At 44.4% G+C, this 18,415-nt stretch overlaps 4 protein-coding genes across 6 annotated transcripts in view; 2 read left to right on the top strand and 2 right to left on the bottom strand.

Moving 5' to 3' along the window:
- The first annotated feature begins 532 nt into the window (after positions 1-532).
- LOC120429939 (uncharacterized) lies at positions 533-1,483 on the top strand. Its single transcript, XM_052706675.1, has 3 exons — positions 533-733; positions 808-892; positions 958-1,483. The coding sequence occupies exons 1-3, from the start codon at positions 715-717 to the stop codon at positions 1,130-1,132; spliced, it is 279 nt and encodes a 92-aa protein (XP_052562635.1). The 5' UTR covers positions 533-714; the 3' UTR covers positions 1,133-1,483.
- A 231-nt stretch (positions 1,484-1,714) lies between these two features.
- On the bottom strand, positions 1,715-2,772 carry LOC120429942 (prostaglandin reductase 1-like). Its single transcript, XM_039595040.2, has one exon. The coding sequence runs from the start codon at positions 2,739-2,741 to the stop codon at positions 1,749-1,751; it is 993 nt and encodes a 330-aa protein (XP_039450974.1). The 5' UTR covers positions 2,742-2,772; the 3' UTR covers positions 1,715-1,748.
- A 406-nt stretch (positions 2,773-3,178) lies between these two features.
- Positions 3,179-4,419, top strand: LOC120429938 (prostaglandin reductase 1-like). The gene is made up of 2 exons (XM_039595036.2): positions 3,179-3,306; positions 3,363-4,419. Exons 1-2 carry the CDS (start codon positions 3,294-3,296, stop codon positions 4,385-4,387), a joined length of 1,038 nt encoding a protein of 345 aa, XP_039450970.1. The 5' UTR covers positions 3,179-3,293; the 3' UTR covers positions 4,388-4,419.
- Positions 4,420-7,069: 2,650 nt separating this feature from the next.
- The window catches only part of LOC120429940 (active breakpoint cluster region-related protein), a 98,345-nt gene continuing 86,999 nt past the window's right edge, over positions 7,070-18,415 (bottom strand). For 2 of the 3 annotated variants that reach the window (XM_052706660.1, XM_039595037.2), the window contains exons 4-12: positions 14,054-14,543; positions 13,675-14,000; positions 13,469-13,607; positions 12,796-13,407; positions 12,236-12,739; positions 11,553-11,939; positions 11,330-11,499; positions 10,881-11,270; positions 7,070-8,634 (exon numbers count right to left, since the gene is read on the bottom strand). In XM_052706660.1, the coding sequence (XP_052562620.1) occupies positions 8,451-8,634; positions 10,881-11,270; positions 11,330-11,499; positions 11,553-11,939; positions 12,236-12,739; positions 12,796-13,407; positions 13,469-13,607; positions 13,675-14,000; positions 14,054-14,543 (3,202 nt within the window). In that variant the 3' untranslated portion in view covers positions 7,070-8,450. The remainder of the gene's footprint in view (positions 8,635-10,880; positions 11,271-11,329; positions 11,500-11,552; positions 11,940-12,235; positions 12,740-12,795; positions 13,408-13,468; positions 13,608-13,674; positions 14,001-14,053; positions 14,544-18,415) is intronic. The other variant, XM_052706661.1, reaches the window with a different exon arrangement.

The raw sequence follows: 18,415 nt of genomic DNA, 5'->3' as shown, positions 1-18,415 counted from the left end.
ATGATCGCATAAATGTCCCATATGCATTTTCATCGCTTTTGAGTTATTGATGCAGTTTTGTTCAAAATCGTGTGCTCTTTCAAAAGAGCCTATAACATCCATTACTTTGTTCTAGAAATCAGGAGGAAATCCAGTTTTTTCGTGGCAACTTAACACGTAGCCTTATGTGTGGGACAAACTTCAAATGCATTTTTCTCAGCTTGCTGTTTTTGCATATGGGACATTTATGCGAACATGGGCAGTATAGGGCCTTTAAAAAACTCTCTTATTCTCACTCTCAGGTACTAGAACAAAAAAAAATGGCTATGTGGGTTGAACTGAAACATTCGTATGAAAAAGTGGGATATTGAACGCAGCAAATCATGATTTTTGGTTTGGGTGTAGAAATGTCGATGTTACTTAAATCGTCGATCCAAATAAATAAAACTAAGACCGTTTTCAAGCCCTGAACATCCTTCCTAACCTACGACTTCACTTCCACGCCGTTCCTTGCGCAAACAAAAAAACAACAACAACAACACGTCACGATGAGCTGTCATCGAACAGTGACGTGCATTTTGGGCACGATTCGTCAACATTGGAAGAAAAAAAAACCAGAACGCACGGAACAAAAGGATTTTTAGTCGATTCTCTCCTCAAACCACGGTTGACCATACGATTGGCCGGACCGGACTGCAATGACCACGGACCAGCTGTAAGAACCCCGCAACAACAATGGTGTACGTCGCAAGGGGTAAGTGTTTAGCTTGCGTGAGATTTCTAGAAGAATCAACTGACCTCGATTTTAATTGGCTCCCCTCCCAACAGACGGAACCGTCCATCAGTCCCAACCGTGGGGCGTCCAGCGCCTCCTGGGACTGATTACCGGATTCTTCAACTTCTTTGTGATGTTGTAAGTATTTTGGAGATTTTAGCTGGGAACCGAGCCCGGAATTGACGCTTTCTCTCTCCACGCAGCTTCAAAACGCTGTTCGGCGATCTGAAGCCGAGCGGTTCCGGGGACACCGCGTCCAGCGGTAGCTCCCGCCGAGGTGGCGGCGGTGGTCCACCCGGACCACCGGGAGGCCCGCGCCAAAGGCCAATCGGCCGGATGATGACCCTGCGGGATTGCACGATCCCCGGGGGAGGATGAGCGCGGTAAAGCGTTCGGTAGGAGGTCCTGCCGAGCGCCGCTCTAATCCGCGTGGAATCGACTCCCGGGGCTGTCTAAAAGCGTTTTTTTGTCTTTTGTATGACGAGCAAGCTCTAAACCTACGCTAACCCACAGGCGGGTTTGCTCCGAAGAGGACACTCCGGGAGCGGTTCAAATTATTGGGGGTGAGGATTGTCCAGCGGTGAATGTTTGAGGAAAATAATCGTTGGTGGACAATTTTCGCCCGCAAAACTTCTTCGTAATTCTCAACATTAATTGGTGTAATGTATAGTTTCTACTTCTCTTGTAATCATAACTAAATCCATAGTAAATCTTTCCCTAAAACTCGAATTGATTTTTTTTTTTTCAATAGAAGATTGAGAAAATTTCCAAAGCTACCCTGACACTATTTTCGATATGGATCATAGGAACCTTGACAGTTGACAGATTGACAGAATGTACTTACCAGTTTGACCGCATCCAAGCAGCTACTTACCTTTTGGAACACTCAAATTCACAGCAGTTTTTCTTGGGGGTTCCTCGACTCTGACGTCCGTAGTTGGGAAGTCAAAAAACCAAACGCATTTTTTCGACTAATCTTTTTATTTAGAACCCGTTACACTTTGACCACCGCCTTGCCAGTGTTCCCTCCCTTCAGCATGTCCATGAACGCTTGCGGCATGCTCTTGAACCCCTCGCTGACAGTTTCCTGCCACTGCAGCTTCCCCTCCCGAATCCAGCCCAAATTGGCCATGATGCCCTCCGTCCATCGGTCGACCCACCTCGATACGATGAATCCTTCCATCCTCAACTGCTTGAACACAAAGTCCGTCTGCGGATCCTGCACCTGTATCGGCACGCCGTTGTAATTCGAGATGGTCCCACAAACCGCAATCCGTCCAAAAGTGTTCATCAGTCGCATAACCGCTTCCGTGATGACCCCGCCCACGTTGTCAAAGTAGCAGTCAACGCCCTTCGGAGCCGCTCGCTGCAGTTCTTCCTTCACGTTCGCCGTCTTGTAGTTGATGACCTCGTCGAAACCCAACTCCTTGAGCCATTTGCATTTGTCGTCCGATCCGGCGATCCCCACCACTCGACATCCCTTGATCTTGGCGATCTGTCCCACGATACTTCCAACCGCTCCGGCCGCCCCACTAACCACAACCGTCTCCCCCTCCTTCGGAGCGCACAGCTCCAACAGGCCAAAGTACGCCGTATTCCCAGGCATCCCGAGCACTCCGAGCGCCAAACTCGCCGGCAGTGATCCAAAGTCCGGCAGAACGTACGGCTTGCCGCTGGTGTCCTTGCTCGGGTCGCAAACCGTGTGCGTTCGCCAGCCAAACTGTCCAAAGACGGACGCTCCTACCGGGAACGCGGGATTGCGGCTTTCCAGCACCGTGGCGACCTGTCCACCGATCATCAGCGTTCCCTCCGGGTAGGACCTCATGTAGGGTCGCATGTAGGGGTCCACGCTGAGGAAGGTCGCTTGCGCGAGGAACTGGCCATCCTGCAGGGGTGGGAGTTCCTCCTCGACGAGCCGGAAGTTGGCCGGGGTGGGTTCTCCTTCGAACTTTTTGGCGTACAGCCAGTTGAGCGATGTGACGACCATGGTGGGTTTGTGGAACTGGTTCGGAACCGAGGGAGCTTCAGTTTATAAGACTTGGGTGAATCAATCCAGCATGACATTGCGGAAAATCAACCTTCGGAGATAAGATAAGGTGATGAGTTATCGATTACGGAATCGTGCAAACAACAACAAACATGTCTCAAAAACATTCTTTAAAAAAAAACAAACTTGAGTACCTGGATTGGTTTGACAGTTCAAATTCGTTAAACGGCGTGAGTTTGACAGTTCGGAACAAACGTCAGTTTGCAACATAATTCGATCTTTAAAAACGCACGTTATGATGTCGCTTGCGCCACTAATGCGATCTGTCAGCTTCAGCTTATCTCTCTTCTCTCACACCTTTACCATCAGCAACTTCTGCCTTATGTTGTTTACTATTGAAGGTAAATACAGTAGAACATCGCGTCCCACTGAGTTGAGTGGACTTCGCTCGTCATCTCTGAGTGATAACAAAAGCCGGATATTTTTGGTCATTTTTGTCACATTTCTACCAAATCATTCCTTCCGGAGGCATTACTTAACACACTGTTCGGGATGAGTTTGCTAAGTAAGTTGGATTAAACTGTAGCCGCCAATCGTTACGACTTGATCAACCCCCCGCAGGAAACATCCACCGCTTCTACGGATCGTCCTCTTCCGCTGTAACCGCCCAAAGCTGGATCTACGCCAAGGTCTTCAAGGGCGAGCCGACGCAGCAAAACTTCCGACTCGAGCGGGAAGATCTTCCCGCGCTCGCAGATGGCGACTTCCTGGCCCGGGCCGACTACATCAGCGTCGATCCGTACATGCGCCCGTACATGATGGCCTACCCGGAGGGAACTCCGATGATCGGCGGCCAGGTCGCGACCGTGCTGGACAGCCGGAATGCGGCCTTCCCGGTGGGCTCCGCCATCTTTGGCCAGTTTGGCTGGCGAACGCACACCGTATGCAATCCGGCCAAGCTGAAGACGGATCTTCCGTACGTTCTGCCGGACTTTGGGTCACTGCCGACTAGTTTGGGCCTTGGAGTGCTCGGAATGCCCGGGAATACGGCGTACTTTGGACTGTCGGAGCTGTGCGAACCGAAGGAGGGAGAGACGGTTGTGGTGAGTGGGGCGGCCGGAGCCGTCGGAAGTCACGTTGGTCAGATCGGCAAGATCAAGGGGTGTCGCGTGGTCGGAATTGCCGGGTCGGACGCGAAATGCGCGTGGCTCAAGGAGTTGGGCTTCGACGAGGTCATCAACTACAAAACGGCCAACGTTTATGGTGAGCTGAAGAAGGCCGCGCCCAAGGGCATCGATTGCTACTTTGACAACGTGGGTGGACCGATCTCGGAGGCCGTCATCAAGCAGATGAACGTGTACGGGCGGATAGCGGTTTGCGGCACGATCTCCAACTACAACACCGCGATCGAGAAGGTAACGGATCCGCTGCGCCAGATGGTGTTCAAGCAGCTACGCATGGAGGGCTTTCTGGTGTGGCGCTGGAACAACCGCTGGATGGAGGGCATCGAGGCGAACCTGCGGTGGATCCGGGACGGGAAGCTGCAGTGGCAGGAAACGGTCACCGAAGGGTTCGAGCAGGTTCCGCAGGCGTTTATGGACATGCTGAAGGGTGGTAACACGGGGAAGGCGGTGGTCAAGGTGTAACGGGTTGTTAGTAAATAGATTTGTTGAAAAAATTGCATTTTTTTTCGATTTGAGAAATGAGCTTCCCAACTACGGACGTCAAAGTCGAGGTACCTCAACTAACAGATTTAAAAAAGTAAAAAAATTCAAGGTAATTAGCTGCAGCAATGCTGTCAAACTGGTAAGTAAATTCAGTCAATCTGTCAACTGTCAAATGCATAAGCAATCGATTACTAGATTAATAGTAATCCATTGTCCATGTTCTCACCTGTCAAATTTCCCTCAATTACTAGCCTGTTTAGTAGTAATCCATTGATCGTCTCAATTAAAACACTTGAGCAATTCTCTACAAAATCGGCAATTTCCACCATTTTTTTTTTGTTTTTTTTTTGCTCAAACTTTGTGGTTACTATTTTTTGTCATTGGTTTGCTCATACTGTCCATACAAAAAAAAATATTCGAAATCTGTAACTTTTTAATGAATTTTCTGATCAATTTGTTGTCTTGGGCAAAGTTTTAAATTTTTGTAAAAAGTGATTTTTGTAAAAAAAAATCGAAATTTAATGCATATCTCGGATAAGTTTTCAAAAAGCCGTAAGAGCCATTGGTAAACAAAGTCCTTTTTGCATCGGTATTCGACCTACTTACGAAAAACCAATTTCAAAAATGCTCGAGATTGTTCATCTACACGTCCTTCAAGTGCCCCAAACTAAAAATAAATGAAATTTTGTTTCATTTTCGAGAAAAACGAAAATTAGTGTCAGAGGTCACGGTGGCTCTTACGGCTTTTTGAAAACTCATCCGAGATATGTTTTTTACCTAATTCTTTAATGTAAAATTAAATTTGCAATCGAAAAGTACTTTGCAGATTTTTTGATTAAGGGGTTACATACATGTAAATCGGCAAAAATGTCTGAGGTTGGTTTGAGCACAAACTTAAACATTTTTTAAATCTGTTTTAAGGACATTAAAATATACATTTTCAACTATTAACAAAATAAATTTGAAGACATTTGATTGCATCATTGCCGAGATATAGCTATTTGAAGTTAGCAGTTTCAAAAAACGGGTGCCACGATATCTCAACACTGCCTTGACCAAATCGGCTCAAAATTTTGGTGAAGACTCGTTAAACAGGTACCGTGTGCATGACGAAGGCCGATTTTCAAAAAGTTTATTTTTAAAAAAGATAAAAATATTTTAATGTTTTTTCATATAAAAAATCGAAAGTTTTTTATTTTTGTATTTTTTTAAAATGCAAAATTTCAAAATCGGGCTTCGTCATGCACACGGGATATGTCTTGCGAGTCTTCACCCCAAATTTCAGCCAATTTGGTCTGTCCCATCTCGAGATATCGTGGCACCCGTAAATTCACTCGGTGTTCAGAGAAAAACGCTTACAAAGTTTGACAGCTTGCTTTGCGCATGGCAAAATTTTCAGCTTAAATCGTCTGTAACTGTATCTTCATGAAACTTTCAGGAGTGATTGAAAATCATATTTTGAGTCGATTTAATAAATTTTCTGTAATATGAAATTTTGTGATTTTCTACATATATGTAACCCCTTAAGGGCCCTGTTTTCAAGATATAGTGTGATTTCAGCGAAATATTGTATTTGAAAAGTTCAGAAAATGTGCAATAAAATTGTCTAAGAGACATTGAAGATTGGACCTCTGGTTGCTGAGATACAGAAAAAAAAAAGAAACATGAAATCAAGATTAACATTTCATTTTGTTTAATGTTTCATTTTTTTAAATTGAAAATCGGACCATTTATTGCTGAGATATCGGCATTAGAAAATGGAAAGTTGTTTGGGTGAGACTTAGAAAACTTTAATTTTCCTGTTTCTTTTTCTTTAAGCTGCTGTATCTCAGCAATCAGGGGTCCAATCTTCAATGTCTCTTAGACAATTTTATAGCAAATTTTCCGAACTTTAAAAAAAAATACTTGTAGAAATGGTCACTCATGTTCACTATTTTTAAAGATTGAAAAACTGCAAATATTTCGCTCAAATCACACTTTTGTTGGCTTTATCTTTAAAAAACGGGGCCTTTTATTAAAAAAAAAGTACATTAAAAAATGATAAGTAAAAAAATCATGTATAAAATCTCGATTTTTTTCAAAAAATCACTTTTTTTCAAAAAATCATAACTCTGCGGCAGAATTTTTGACCATACTTCTCTACAGTTAAAAAGTTCCCAAAAACATATAATTAAAGAAAATCTCAAAAATACAAAATACGAGTTTTGAAAAATTTAGTTTACGTGTCGAAAAATTAATTGAAAAATCGGCAAAAAACATCCATTTACCTATTTTTCTGAATAGTCCTCAAAAATACCTACAATTTTGCCGAAGACACCAAATTGATCAGCAAATTCATTAAAAAGTTTGAGCCAAATAAAAAAATACAAATAAACTTCATTTTGGGTTTTAGTAGAGAATTGCTCACCTGCGTTTTCATACGATTTAAGAAAAAGACTTCCCAACTACGGACGTCAAGGTCGAGGTACCCCCCAAGAAGAATATTAACAAAATTTGAAAAAGGTAAGTAGCAGCTTCGATGCCCCCAAACTGGTAAGTGCGCTCTGTCAACTGTCAAAACCACACGCAATCGATTACTAGCCTGTTTGCTAGCAATCCATTCAACGTTGAACAAGGGCTTTCTTTCGCATTTCTACTGGGCTAACGCACGCCGCACGCCGCTTAAATTCACAATACGAAAGATTGTTGGTTTTTATTCAGTTTTTCAATATTTGAAGGGAAAAATCCTACAAGATAAATTCAGCTGTCGTCGCCTACTAGCGAAATGTGTGTGTTTTCTTCAGTTTATATACGTGTTTGTGTTTTTTTTTTTGGGTGAAGTTAAATTTTTAATTTCTTGGCGGAGAAAATATCAATATTGCTGTAACTGGAGATGTTCTCACGCGGTCGAAACAGTCCCTTTATTATCACTACTATCATTTTGTTTATACCGTATAAAGATTGTATCCAATAAGCTGCAAATGGGAGTTGTTGTTGTATATGCGTCTCGTTCGGCGTATTTTGGCGGTTTGGTTTAATATGTATGTTGTAGAAGATACTTGATTGTATTGACCTCGCTAAGTCTCTAAAAGTTGCGGTTGGATTCGGGGTTTTCTGACTAACGCTTTTTTTTCTCGAAAAAAATCAAGGATCGTTTTACACAGTAACTCAATTTGTATAATAAATTGCAATAATGAATACACATGTGTTTACTTTTTTGTTATATATTAATATGCAGTGTAACGATATACTTTAATGCGAATGTACTGTAGCTTGCTTGTAATCCCTTTCATATCATTCGAAAACATTCTTGATTTTTCTGTTTATGTTAAATTCAAATAACACACGCGACCACAATCTGGAAGGCCAGTCGAACATGACTTAAATTTTCTTCACTCTACTAAAAACTAAGCGTAAACAAATCAAACAAAGAAATATATACACGTGGAAAGAGGTGGGGAAGCGCAAAAATGTACACAATGTAAACGTAAACGTGTGACGAAACCAGGCGCGGCGAGAAATGACTAAGTTTTGGCGTTCGATCACCAAAGTATAAAGATATAAATCGCCCCCAAAAGGATTTCCTCTAGGAATTGCATAGGAGAGGTGGCTCAACACAAACACGCGCTCGTAAAACTAGCTTTGCTTTCAGCACTTAAAACGAGAGATTGATACAAAAGGAAGTTTATGTAAAACTAAAGTTGGTTCTTTACACGTAAAATATAAATTTGCTAACGTTAATAAATTTAGCAACACACCCACACATATCTCTATCGATCTGGGTAAAACTGTGTGACTGACAATCTAAGGAAAAACTCGCGTAGCTGTCTTTTGTTTCATAATTCCGTTTTGCGGAACGAAAGTCTGCCTCGTTTCCATCAATACGACACACGTATTTGTTGTTGTAATAAATACTACTCAGTAATACGTAATATAGAAATATATCGAAGGGTCCTCTCCTCCTTCCAAAACCCTCTTATTATTCCTGTTCTATCTGTCAGCAGCAGTGTTGTTGTTGTTGTTGTTTGGAATTTGAAATTTGGAAATATTTCACCCACCACACTTACTTCAGTCGCGCCTGCAGGAAGCTGTACAGGATGCCGGCCTGCGTCATCACGTCCGCCGTGCTCGACTCGAGCAGGTCCTTCTGCTTGCTGGCCGTCGGGCCCGGCCGGAGCAGCGTCGGCCCAAACACCATCGCCAGGTTGTGCAGCGACATCTTGTTCTCGATCTCCTGCTGGTGGACCCTGGAATTTGTCGTTGGAAAATGGCATTATTGTTTGCAAAAAAAGTTCATTGAAAATTGCAAGTAATTTTAATTTTTTCAAGTTTTTTGAAACATTTCAAGAGTTTGAAATATTTCAATCACATTGAAATATTTCAATCAACTTGAAATATTTCAGAAAATTTGAAATATGTCTTTTGACATTTTTGACATTTTTGACATTTTTGACCTAATTGACATTATTGACATTATTGCCATTATTGACATTATTGACATTATTGACATTTTTGACATTTTTGACATTTTTGACATTTTTGCCATTTTTGCATTTTTTGCAATTTTTGCAATTTTTGACATTTTTGACATTTTTGACATTTTTGACATTTTTGACATTTTTGACATTTTTGACATTTTTGACAATTTTGACAATTGGGTACTAAAGCCCTATGTAAATTTTTATGTACAACGGTAAAAAACACTATTAAAAACCATTTCCGATAACTTTTTTTCATTTTAACGCAAAAAAAAAAATTTGACTAGACAACATTTTTTCGATGGATCAACTATGATCCCCTTGGAACGAGCTGTCAAGCAGGAGCTTTTCTGTCAAGAAGGACCGCGAGGTTAATTTTTAAAAATTGATTTAAAAATCCATTTTGAACTCTTTGTGGTCGTACAAAGTGTCATTGTTCTCAGAAAAATAAGCTTTATCGCTGTAAACAATAATATCAGCAATATAAGCTTCATTTTAGGACCCAATTTTGACAGTTTTGACAATTTTATCATTTTTGTCATTTTGACTTTCTTGACAATTTTGTCATTTTTATCATTTTGACAATTTTGACAATTTTGACAATTTTGTCAATTTTGACAATTTTGACAATTTTGACAATTTTGTCAATTTTGACAATTTTGACAATTTTGACAATTTTGACAATTTTGCAAATTTTGAAAATTTTGACAATTTTGACAAATTTGACAATTTTGTCATTTTTGTCATTTTGACGTTTTTGACAATTTTGACAATTTTGACAATTTTGACAATTTTGACAATTTTGACAACTTTGACAATTTTGACATTTTTGACAACTTTGACAATTTTGATAATTTTGACAATTTTGACCATTTTGACCATTTTGACAATTTTGACAATTTTGACAATTTTGACAATTATGAAAATTTTGTAATTTTTGTCATTTTTGTCATTTTGATGTTTTTGACAATTTTGACAATTTTGACAATTTTGACAATTTTGACAATTTCGATAATTTTGACAATTTTGACAATTTTGACAACTTTGACAATTTTGACAATTTTGACATTTTTGACAACTTTGACAATTTTGACAATTTTGACCATTTTGACAATTTTGACAATTTTGGAAATTTTGACAATTTTGACAATTTTGACAATTTTGACAATTTTGCCAATTTTGACAATTTTGACAATTTTGACAATTTTGGCAATTTTGACAATTTCGATAATTTTGACAACTTTGACAATTTTGACAATTTTGACAATTTTGACAATTTTGACAATTTTGACAATTTTGACAATTTTGTCAATTTTGTCAATTTTGACAATTTTGACGATTTTGACAGTTTTGACAATTTTGACAATTTTATCATTTTTGTCATTTTGACTTTCTTGACAATTTTGTCATTTTTATCATTTTGACAATTTTGACAATTTTGACAATTTTGACAATTTTGACAATTTTGACAATTTTGACAATTTTGACAATTTTGACAAATTTGGAAATTTTGGAAATTTTGACAATTTTGACAATTTTGACAATTTCGATAATTTTGACAATTTTGACAATTTTGACAATTTTGACAATTTTGACAATTTTGACAATTTTGACAATTTTGACAATTTTGACAATTTTGACAATTTTGACAATTTTGACAATTTTGACAATTTTGACAATTTTGTCATTTTGACTTTTTTGACAATTTGGTCATTTTTGTCATTTTGACTTTTTTGACAATTTTGACAATTTTGACAACTTTGACAATTTTGACAATTTTGACAATTTTGACAATTTTTACAATTTTTACAATTTTGACAATTTTGACAATTTTGTCATTTCAAACGAATCAATGTTTCTCGGGTCAAACGTCCGATCAAGTCTTGAAATAACTTAGTCTAATCAAAGATTAACGAAAGCTTAAGCGGCCAGGCCCACCGCGTAAAGTTTACCGCAGAGACGATTCGTTGAGCTGGGCCGAAAAGCTTCAACCGTCAGCGCCCAGAAACACTCACCTCATCAGGTGGTCCAGCAGCAGATGGATGGTGGCCTTGTTGGGCTGCGGCAGCTCCGCGAAGATCTTCTGCAGCGCCTCGATGCGGGACGCCTCGTTCAGGTTCGAGTGCCGGTTGAACGTCTCGAAGAACTTCGGGTAATACTGGTCGGTGAAGAGCGCCTCCGGCAGATCGCGCAGGTACGACTTGAGGATGCCCGTCACCGAGTGGATGTCCACCTCCTTGAGCAGCTGCTCCGCCTCGTACGCGTTCGTCTCGAACGACTTTTTCAGCTTGGCCACGTCCGATGCCGAGCCGGACACCCGGTAGATGCCCACCTCGGCCATTCCGCGACGCTCGACCTCCCGCACGCAGGCGCTCACGATGAATGGAATGTCACGCTTCTCGCGTCTGAAATAAAAGACGGTTGGTTAGACGTAACCTCAACGCTACAGATTGGAAGTGCATACTTGATAACTTGTGCCAACTTGGCCCCGAAGAGCGCTCCCGGCTTGGACGTCGGAACTCGCCTCAGCGTGACCTCACCCGGCACGAACCGAATCACGGTGTTCAGCGAGAGGGTCTCCGATAACCGCAGTACTTTGGTGATGGGCGCCTCCTGGAGCCATTGGCGACTCAGCTGTAAGAAAAACGTTTAGCGATCATCACCTCAGAAATCCCAAACCAACTCACCTTCAGAATCTGCTTCGCCCGCAAAATCGGCCGCTGCACGTCGTCCTGGTACAGCAGTATCCGCAGATTCTGGCTGCCCTCCAGCTCCAGCACGAACGACTCGTTCCAGCAGGGCGACGCGCTGCGGCACACCAGCTTCGTCTTGGCCTTCCGGAAGTAGTGCCCGTACGAGTCGATCTCGACGCAGATGAACAGATCGCACGGCTGCTCGAACCCGGCCAGGCCCTGGATCGTCAGGTGCAGATCGCCCACGAGCAGGCTCTCGTCGCGCGCGTTCCGCATCAGGTAGGAGCCCATCTCGGTCTTGATGAGCGCCTGGCAGGCGGTTATCCACGCCTGCAGGTCGTAGATCTGCACCGGCGTCTGCCCCGGCAGGTTGCACGATTGCTGCGGAAGGGTTGAACAAAGTTAGATGCGCTTCCCAACTGCGGACGTGGGAAGTGAGGTACCCCCGAGAGAAATTTTGGAAAAGTGCGAAATTTTCAATGTGCATTTCCCAACTGCGGACGTAGGAAGTGAGGTACCCCCGAGAGCAATTTTGGAAAAGTGCGAAATTTTCAAGGTAAGTGAATGCTGAGGTGAGCTGTCAAACTGGTAAGTACGTTCTGTCAATCTGTCAACTGTCAAATCAGCATGCAATCGATTACTACCCTGTTTGCTAGTAATCCATTGACTCGACCCACCTGCAGCGTCAGTATCGACTCGATCCACTGCGTCCGCTCAAAGTCCGAGCTGAGGAAGAACGTCATCGTCTTCGAGGTCGCCTTGTTGCCGATCTTGAACACCAGATTCGGCGAAGCCAGTACCAGCTGCGCTTCCAGGTCGGCCAGCTTTTTGCGGTGCTTGTCCCCGGCGCGGGACCCGCTCGACCGTGCCTTCCGCTCGTCCTTCTCGTCCAGCATGATCTGGTCGCGCACGGTGCACGCCTGCGACTTGAGGTGCACGATGTTGATCGGACTCGTTTCTTTGGGATCGTTGGCGCTCTCCTCGCAGATCAGGATGTCCCGCAGCGGGATGAACCACTTGAGCTCGAACTCGAACCCGTTGCGGTCGCGGCCGGCCGCCTTGTACTTGGCGCACGCGATCACGTCGTTGAACAGGAACAGGTGGCGCAGCTTCCGGTGGCCGTCGGCCAGCTCGACGATAAAGGAGTTTTTGACCAGCCGGCGGAGCGCCTTGTCGTCACTCTGAAAGTCAGTGGATTGAGTTTAGTAGTTCTGACAAGTGATTTATTCAGACTTACCGGAAACATGGATTTGGTCTGCACTACGTTGAACTCCGACAGGAAGTTCCGGATTGTTTTGGTGGCCTGCCGCAGCGGGTGGTAGTCCGGGTGCTGTTCCGGCGTTTGGTTGAGCAAATCTTCCAGCACGAGGGCGTTCTTCTGGACGCGGGCCACCGGCTTGTGCAGCAGTTCCTCCAGCGACAGCGACTGTTCGTTCTGGTTCTTAAACACTATGTTGGAGACGATCTCCTTGAACTGTTGGCTTTGGGTGCTGCACTTCTTGACGGTGTCGATCGCTCGCCCGTAGTTGTGCAGGAACGCTCCGTACAGGTGGATGTGCGCGGCCAGCCGGCGGAACACCTCGCCGACGCACAGATCGTCCCCCTCCGGAAGTGGACCCAGCTTCACCTTCAGCTCGCCCAAAAACTCCGAGTGAACCTCGTGCAGTTCCTCGATCTTAAAAAATATCGTCTGAAACTCCTCTTCAGATATCACAGGTTGCGACGTGGTCAGGGTGGCCCGGATCGCCTTCATGTATTGCTTCATCTTGTTCAGACACTCGACGTACAACGTCTCGCTGGTGATAATACTGGTCACGATGTGCCGGATGATTGTGTTACGGTTGGCATTCTACGGACAAGAAAGGATTTCAATTTATTTTGAAAGAGATAAGAAGGTAATTAAAACTCACGGAAATCTTTCGGAAGATGCCGTGTCCGGCCTGGCCGGAATCGGTCTCGTTGGAGATTGCACGCAGTAGCACCGGTGGGCCTCCGTCCGCTTCGCCGTCACTGTCGATTGAGCTGCTCCGGTTCTCGTGATTTTGGCTGCTGCGAAACAAAGATTAACTTCCGGTTAGGCTTCCCTGTAACCTCCAACTACATAACCTCAACTCACTGTATGAAATAGTCAATGTTGACGTAGTTGGAACTTCGTCCCGGAGATTCTGGCTCCAGCTGGACGCTGGTCTGGCTGCTGTTGTGACTGCGCGGATGGGACGCCGGCAGCGGAAGCGTACTTCCGGCCGTCGAAATGTCGTCCCGACTCGACGTGGATCCGGTACCGCCCGCCTGGATGTACACGTAGTCCCCTTCCCCATTCTCCAGCGGAACCGTGTCGTAGTAGTGCTCCTGCTCGGCCACCTGCGCCCCGCTGCTGCTTCCGCCCGTTCCCTCGCGCATACTGTCCGAACTGATCGACGAGATCGACTCGTAGCTCTTTATCTGCAAGAGTAACCTATTAGAGTTCTGACATCTTCAAAGTTTTCATCACTTACCCTTTCCGAAATGGCTCTCATTCCGCCTCCTCCACCAGTCGACGCCAGCGATTCCCTGGATCCAACCGACTGCAGACTGCTCTCCTTCTTCCCCAAACTCCCCGTCGGACTGTCACTACTGCCAGCCGTATGCGCCAACTTGCCCAAGCTTCCCGTCGGCGAAGCGCCCACGTTCTTACCGAGCGATCCCGTCGGACTGTCCGTACTGGACTTGGACTTCAAGCTGTCCGACTTGGGCAGCCGAGGCCGCCCCGCAAACTCCTCGGCCAGCTCGGAAGCGGTCCGCGAGCTGCGCAGCTTCACGTCCAACGAGTCCGACGACTTTTGCCGGTAGATCTCCGACGGCTTGAGGTTTCGCTCCAGCGAGCTGTCCGGCGTCCCGTCCGAGGACTGCTGCTGCTGCTGGTCCCGGCGCAGGTTCTGCATGGCCGCGGCCGGAATGACCGGAGGTTCGACCGGGGCCGCTCGGCGCGGGTACTTGGGTGGTGGTCTGCAAGAAAAGAGAAGGAATTCGTTACTTTTTTTCGTTTCGTGAAAGAGACGCCCTACGGCTCGTTGGCTTTTACGAGCGCTCGCGTGTCTCGGTTTAATTTATGGCCAAATTAACATAAATCGACGCTGACCCATATTTCCACTGACCAACTGACTTGGCGCTGCAAGCAGCGGTGCATAGCGGAGGCGGTTTCGCATTGGTTGCACTTCCCAACCACGGACGTCGGAATCGAGGTACCCCCTGGAGCAACTTCGGAAAAGTGCGAAATTTTTCAAGGTAAGTGAATGCTGAGCTGGCTGTCAAACTGGTAAGTACGTTCTGTCAAACTGTCAATCTGTCAACTTAGTATTCAATCGATTACTAGTCTGTTTGGTAGTAATCCATTGAAAAACTGCTCAATCAAGGTTGTTTGAGGCGACTGCCGTAAACGAACCCTGCTTGACAGACGCCCGTCAAAGAAGGGCAATAACGACCGATTTGGTGGTAAAGCGACCACAAGGGTCGTAAAACCACCCGAACCAAAACAAAACAGCGCAACTTTAAAGAAAGTGAGTGCGTTTTTCGGCGCATAATGGGTGAAAACGAAAACCAAATTACGAGCCCCGAGTGCGCGCGCCGCACAACTAGGTCAATCGGCGATGTTTGTGGAGAATATGGGGGGGGAACGCCGTCGTAATTATGCATGCATATATGGCGAACCAGAGTCGAAGCGGGATGTGGCAGCAGCTCGAAAAAGTAAAACTTTATAGGAGCCGTGCAATGTGGGAGCTTAAGTACCGTGCACCGAGAGTTGCCGGCGTGTGGGTTAATTGATAGTAAAAGTGGATAATTACGGACTTATTTTTGGAGCGTGGCCTTGCCGTTGAGGAGCGGAGCTTTAATGTTGAGCGCGCGCTTAGACGCGTAATTCTCAAAGGTGTGGGGGAGTTACGTGGCCAGCACACCTACGCGGTAGACGCGGCGCTTGAGGCGTAACTCAATCATCCGTCGTCACTTCATCTTATTCAAATGATGCTTCCCGAGAGGACGCACCCAACAAAGGGACGCGTTGTCGCGTGCTTTATCTTTGCCGTGACACGTGGCCCCCAACTACTTGGAGCGTCATTGGCCAATTTTGAGAGTGGCGTTCAGGGATTTGTGAGGGCATGGAGGGAAATGTACTTTGAAATGCTGCATTTCGTATAAAAAGTTGAAACAAGCATTTTTTTATTTTGAGCTTCCCAACTACGGACGTCAGAATCAAGGTACCTCCGTGAATAAGTTGAAAAAGTGCGAAATTTTCAAGGTAAGTGAATGCTGAGCAGCTGTCAAACTGGTAAGTACGTTCTGTCAATCTGTCAACCTGTCATATTAACATTCAATCGATTACTAGTCTGTTTACTAGTAATCCATTGTTTTGTTTAAAACTGAGAGTAACGATTTTACAGAAAAATCTTTCCCTCCGTGCCAAATTTCCTTCCATTTGACTGCATTATGCATGAAATTACGTTCCTTTCTTCATCGAGAGTGCCAGGAGATGCTGCAAATCATTCGGTATCAAACACCGAATATGCGCACCCGAGCTCAAGTTTCAGTTTCGAGAGACTCCTCGAAGTAGGGGAAGAGTAATGACATCGCCCGTCTAGCCGGTAGGAATGACCTTCACCTTCACCACGACGCAAAATGGCGCTGGCTCTGTTTATGAAAGGTACTGCACCCCCCGCCCACTAATGGGCTTCCATTCAGAGTTGCGAGGAGCAGGATGATAATGCTCATCAAACAAGCTTTTTTCTATGAAGCTTCTGGAGTGTGTTTCAGAACACTGTATGCTGTAACTTGAAAGGATGGTTTGGTTGGAGTCTCGTGCCTTTTGCGAATCTTTTATTCATGTCTCGTAAGACTGCGGGCCCGTTCCGGTCCAGGAGAGTCCGGGGAATCGGCCATAAATATTAAATGCCCCAGGCAGATGCGTTTTTATCGTGCTGCAGAACGGGATATTGGTGGTACAAAACGCTCGCAGAGCTAGTGGGCGTGTACTGTTAATCGTTATTACATGCTAGTGGGTTGGATAATCGGATGATTTCGAGTCTTTTTTATGAGTAGGATTTGTCCAGATTTATCAAAACAAAACGATTTAAGTTAGAAACTGACAAGTTACTGGGAAAATTATCCGTTTACGACTATCTGACTGGTTTGAAGATACGTTGCACTTCCCAACTGCGGACGTCAAAGTCGAGGTACCTCCGAGAATAATTTGGGCAAAGTGCAAAATTCAAAAGGTAAGTGTTTGTTATGAAGCTGTCAAACTGGTAAGTACTCTCTGTCAATCTGTCAACTGTCAATTTGTCAATTCATATTTCAATCGATTACTAGTTTAGTAGTAATCCATTGAACTACTATGCTCAGGTTAGTCGTCCCAAAACAGGGACCAACAACAAACCCACGATCCGTTACGTAACGTTTCGCGTTTCTTTCGGTGGTAACACAAAAAAATAGCGGGCGAAAACAAAAGAACCGCGCGCGCGCGCGAACTGCAATTATCATCTTGCCAATGATTGCGTCGCCACCTTTAAGCCGCTTAGAGACGCAAAAAAGGCCACGCGAACCGTTTCATTAGCCTCAGACGCGGTTGAGTGAACGCCGCCGATCTTCGTCGTCGTCGTGGCCTACTGCTCTCCTGAACGACGAGCTGTGAACCAGTTCTCCAAACCGGATTGCGCGCGCTCAATCCTGTTTTGCACCTTTGGATCATTAACAGGAAACTGCAACTCCCTTTAGGGGGTATCTGTCAGATGAAAAATTGACGTTTCGCGGTTTGACGTTTAAGGCTTTTCGCCATAATGGCGGTCGCTGGATAGGGTTATATCATAAACGGCTAATTTCCAACTAAACTTGAGCAAAATCTAGCAAAAAAAAAGGGGATACAAAAGTTGCGAGATGAAAAATCAATTTGCTGATAATGGCAAAAATTGGAGCGCTCAACGAACCGTACTGATTGGCTGGCAAATTTCACCATTTTAGATGGCGGCGTCCCAGCCAGATGTGGCCGATGTGTCCAACGTGATGAGGAAGAAAGATGTATGCGATGTGATAACAGATCCTTTTCCGGGTGTGATGATGGGGCAGGAAAAAAGTTTTCCGCTCTCTCCAGAGATATGACGGCGGTCACCACTTGTCTCCTTCTCGACTTGGCGGTTTAATATGCCTGTCACACGCGGCATGACAAATATCGTCTGGCTTTTATCGATTTTCGTCACTGGTTGAATCCGAGTGGTGGAGACTTGAAGATTTTTATTTTTTGTTGAAGAAATTTTTGGACTTCCCAACTCCGGACGTCGGAATCGAGGTACCTCCGAGAGTGACTCGCAAAAAGTTCGAAATTTTCAAGGTAAGTGAATGCTGAGGTGAGCTGTCAAACTGGTAAGTACGTTCTGTCAAGCTGTCAAACTGTCAATCTGTCTAATACTTCAATCGATTACTAGTTTCATAGTAATCCATTGAATAGCTATAGCGTTAAAAATCTCTAGCTTTCTCCAACTGGATGACAAATCTTTCTAATCGAAATCAATTAGTTTCAATCTTTTTAATGACAGAATCATTTCCATCAAGCAATTGAGACAAACTGCGTGTGGATTCGACTATCGAAATGCGGCAGAGAAATGCACCACGCGCGCTCTCGCGTGGAAGAATCCTAAGAATTAGGGCAAATGAACTGATTGTGTTGAACAACCATTTCGTTAGTCAAATATTGATTTTCCCGTCCCTTCTTCATTCTGGATGCGCTTGGATAGTGTTTGCGTACATGAAAATATATATGGGTCTGCTCGGTTCTACACAGCAAGATTCCCCTTCTCTTACTCATTCTGGAGCAGCAATTGGGTTTGAGTTGA

The sequence above is a fragment of the Culex pipiens genome, chromosome 1 (genome assembly GCF_016801865.2).
Source record: "Culex pipiens pallens isolate TS chromosome 1, TS_CPP_V2, whole genome shotgun sequence".
NCBI classification, from domain to species: Eukaryota; Metazoa; Arthropoda; class Insecta; order Diptera; family Culicidae; genus Culex; species Culex pipiens.
The sequence above is the reverse complement of the archived record's forward strand: the minus strand, read 5'-3'. Positions and strand labels throughout refer to the sequence as shown.

Excerpts from the sequence above, each read along its gene's own strand:
- LOC120429939 (XM_052706675.1), top strand. Across the intron at positions 893-957 it reads TTCAACTTCTTTGTGATGTT|CTTCAAAACGCTGTTCGGCG; the intron begins GTAAGTATTTTG and ends CTCTCCACGCAG.
- LOC120429942 (XM_039595040.2), bottom strand. The coding sequence starts at position 2,741 with ATGGTCGTCACATCGCTCAACTGGCTGTACGCCAAAAAGTTCGAAGGA.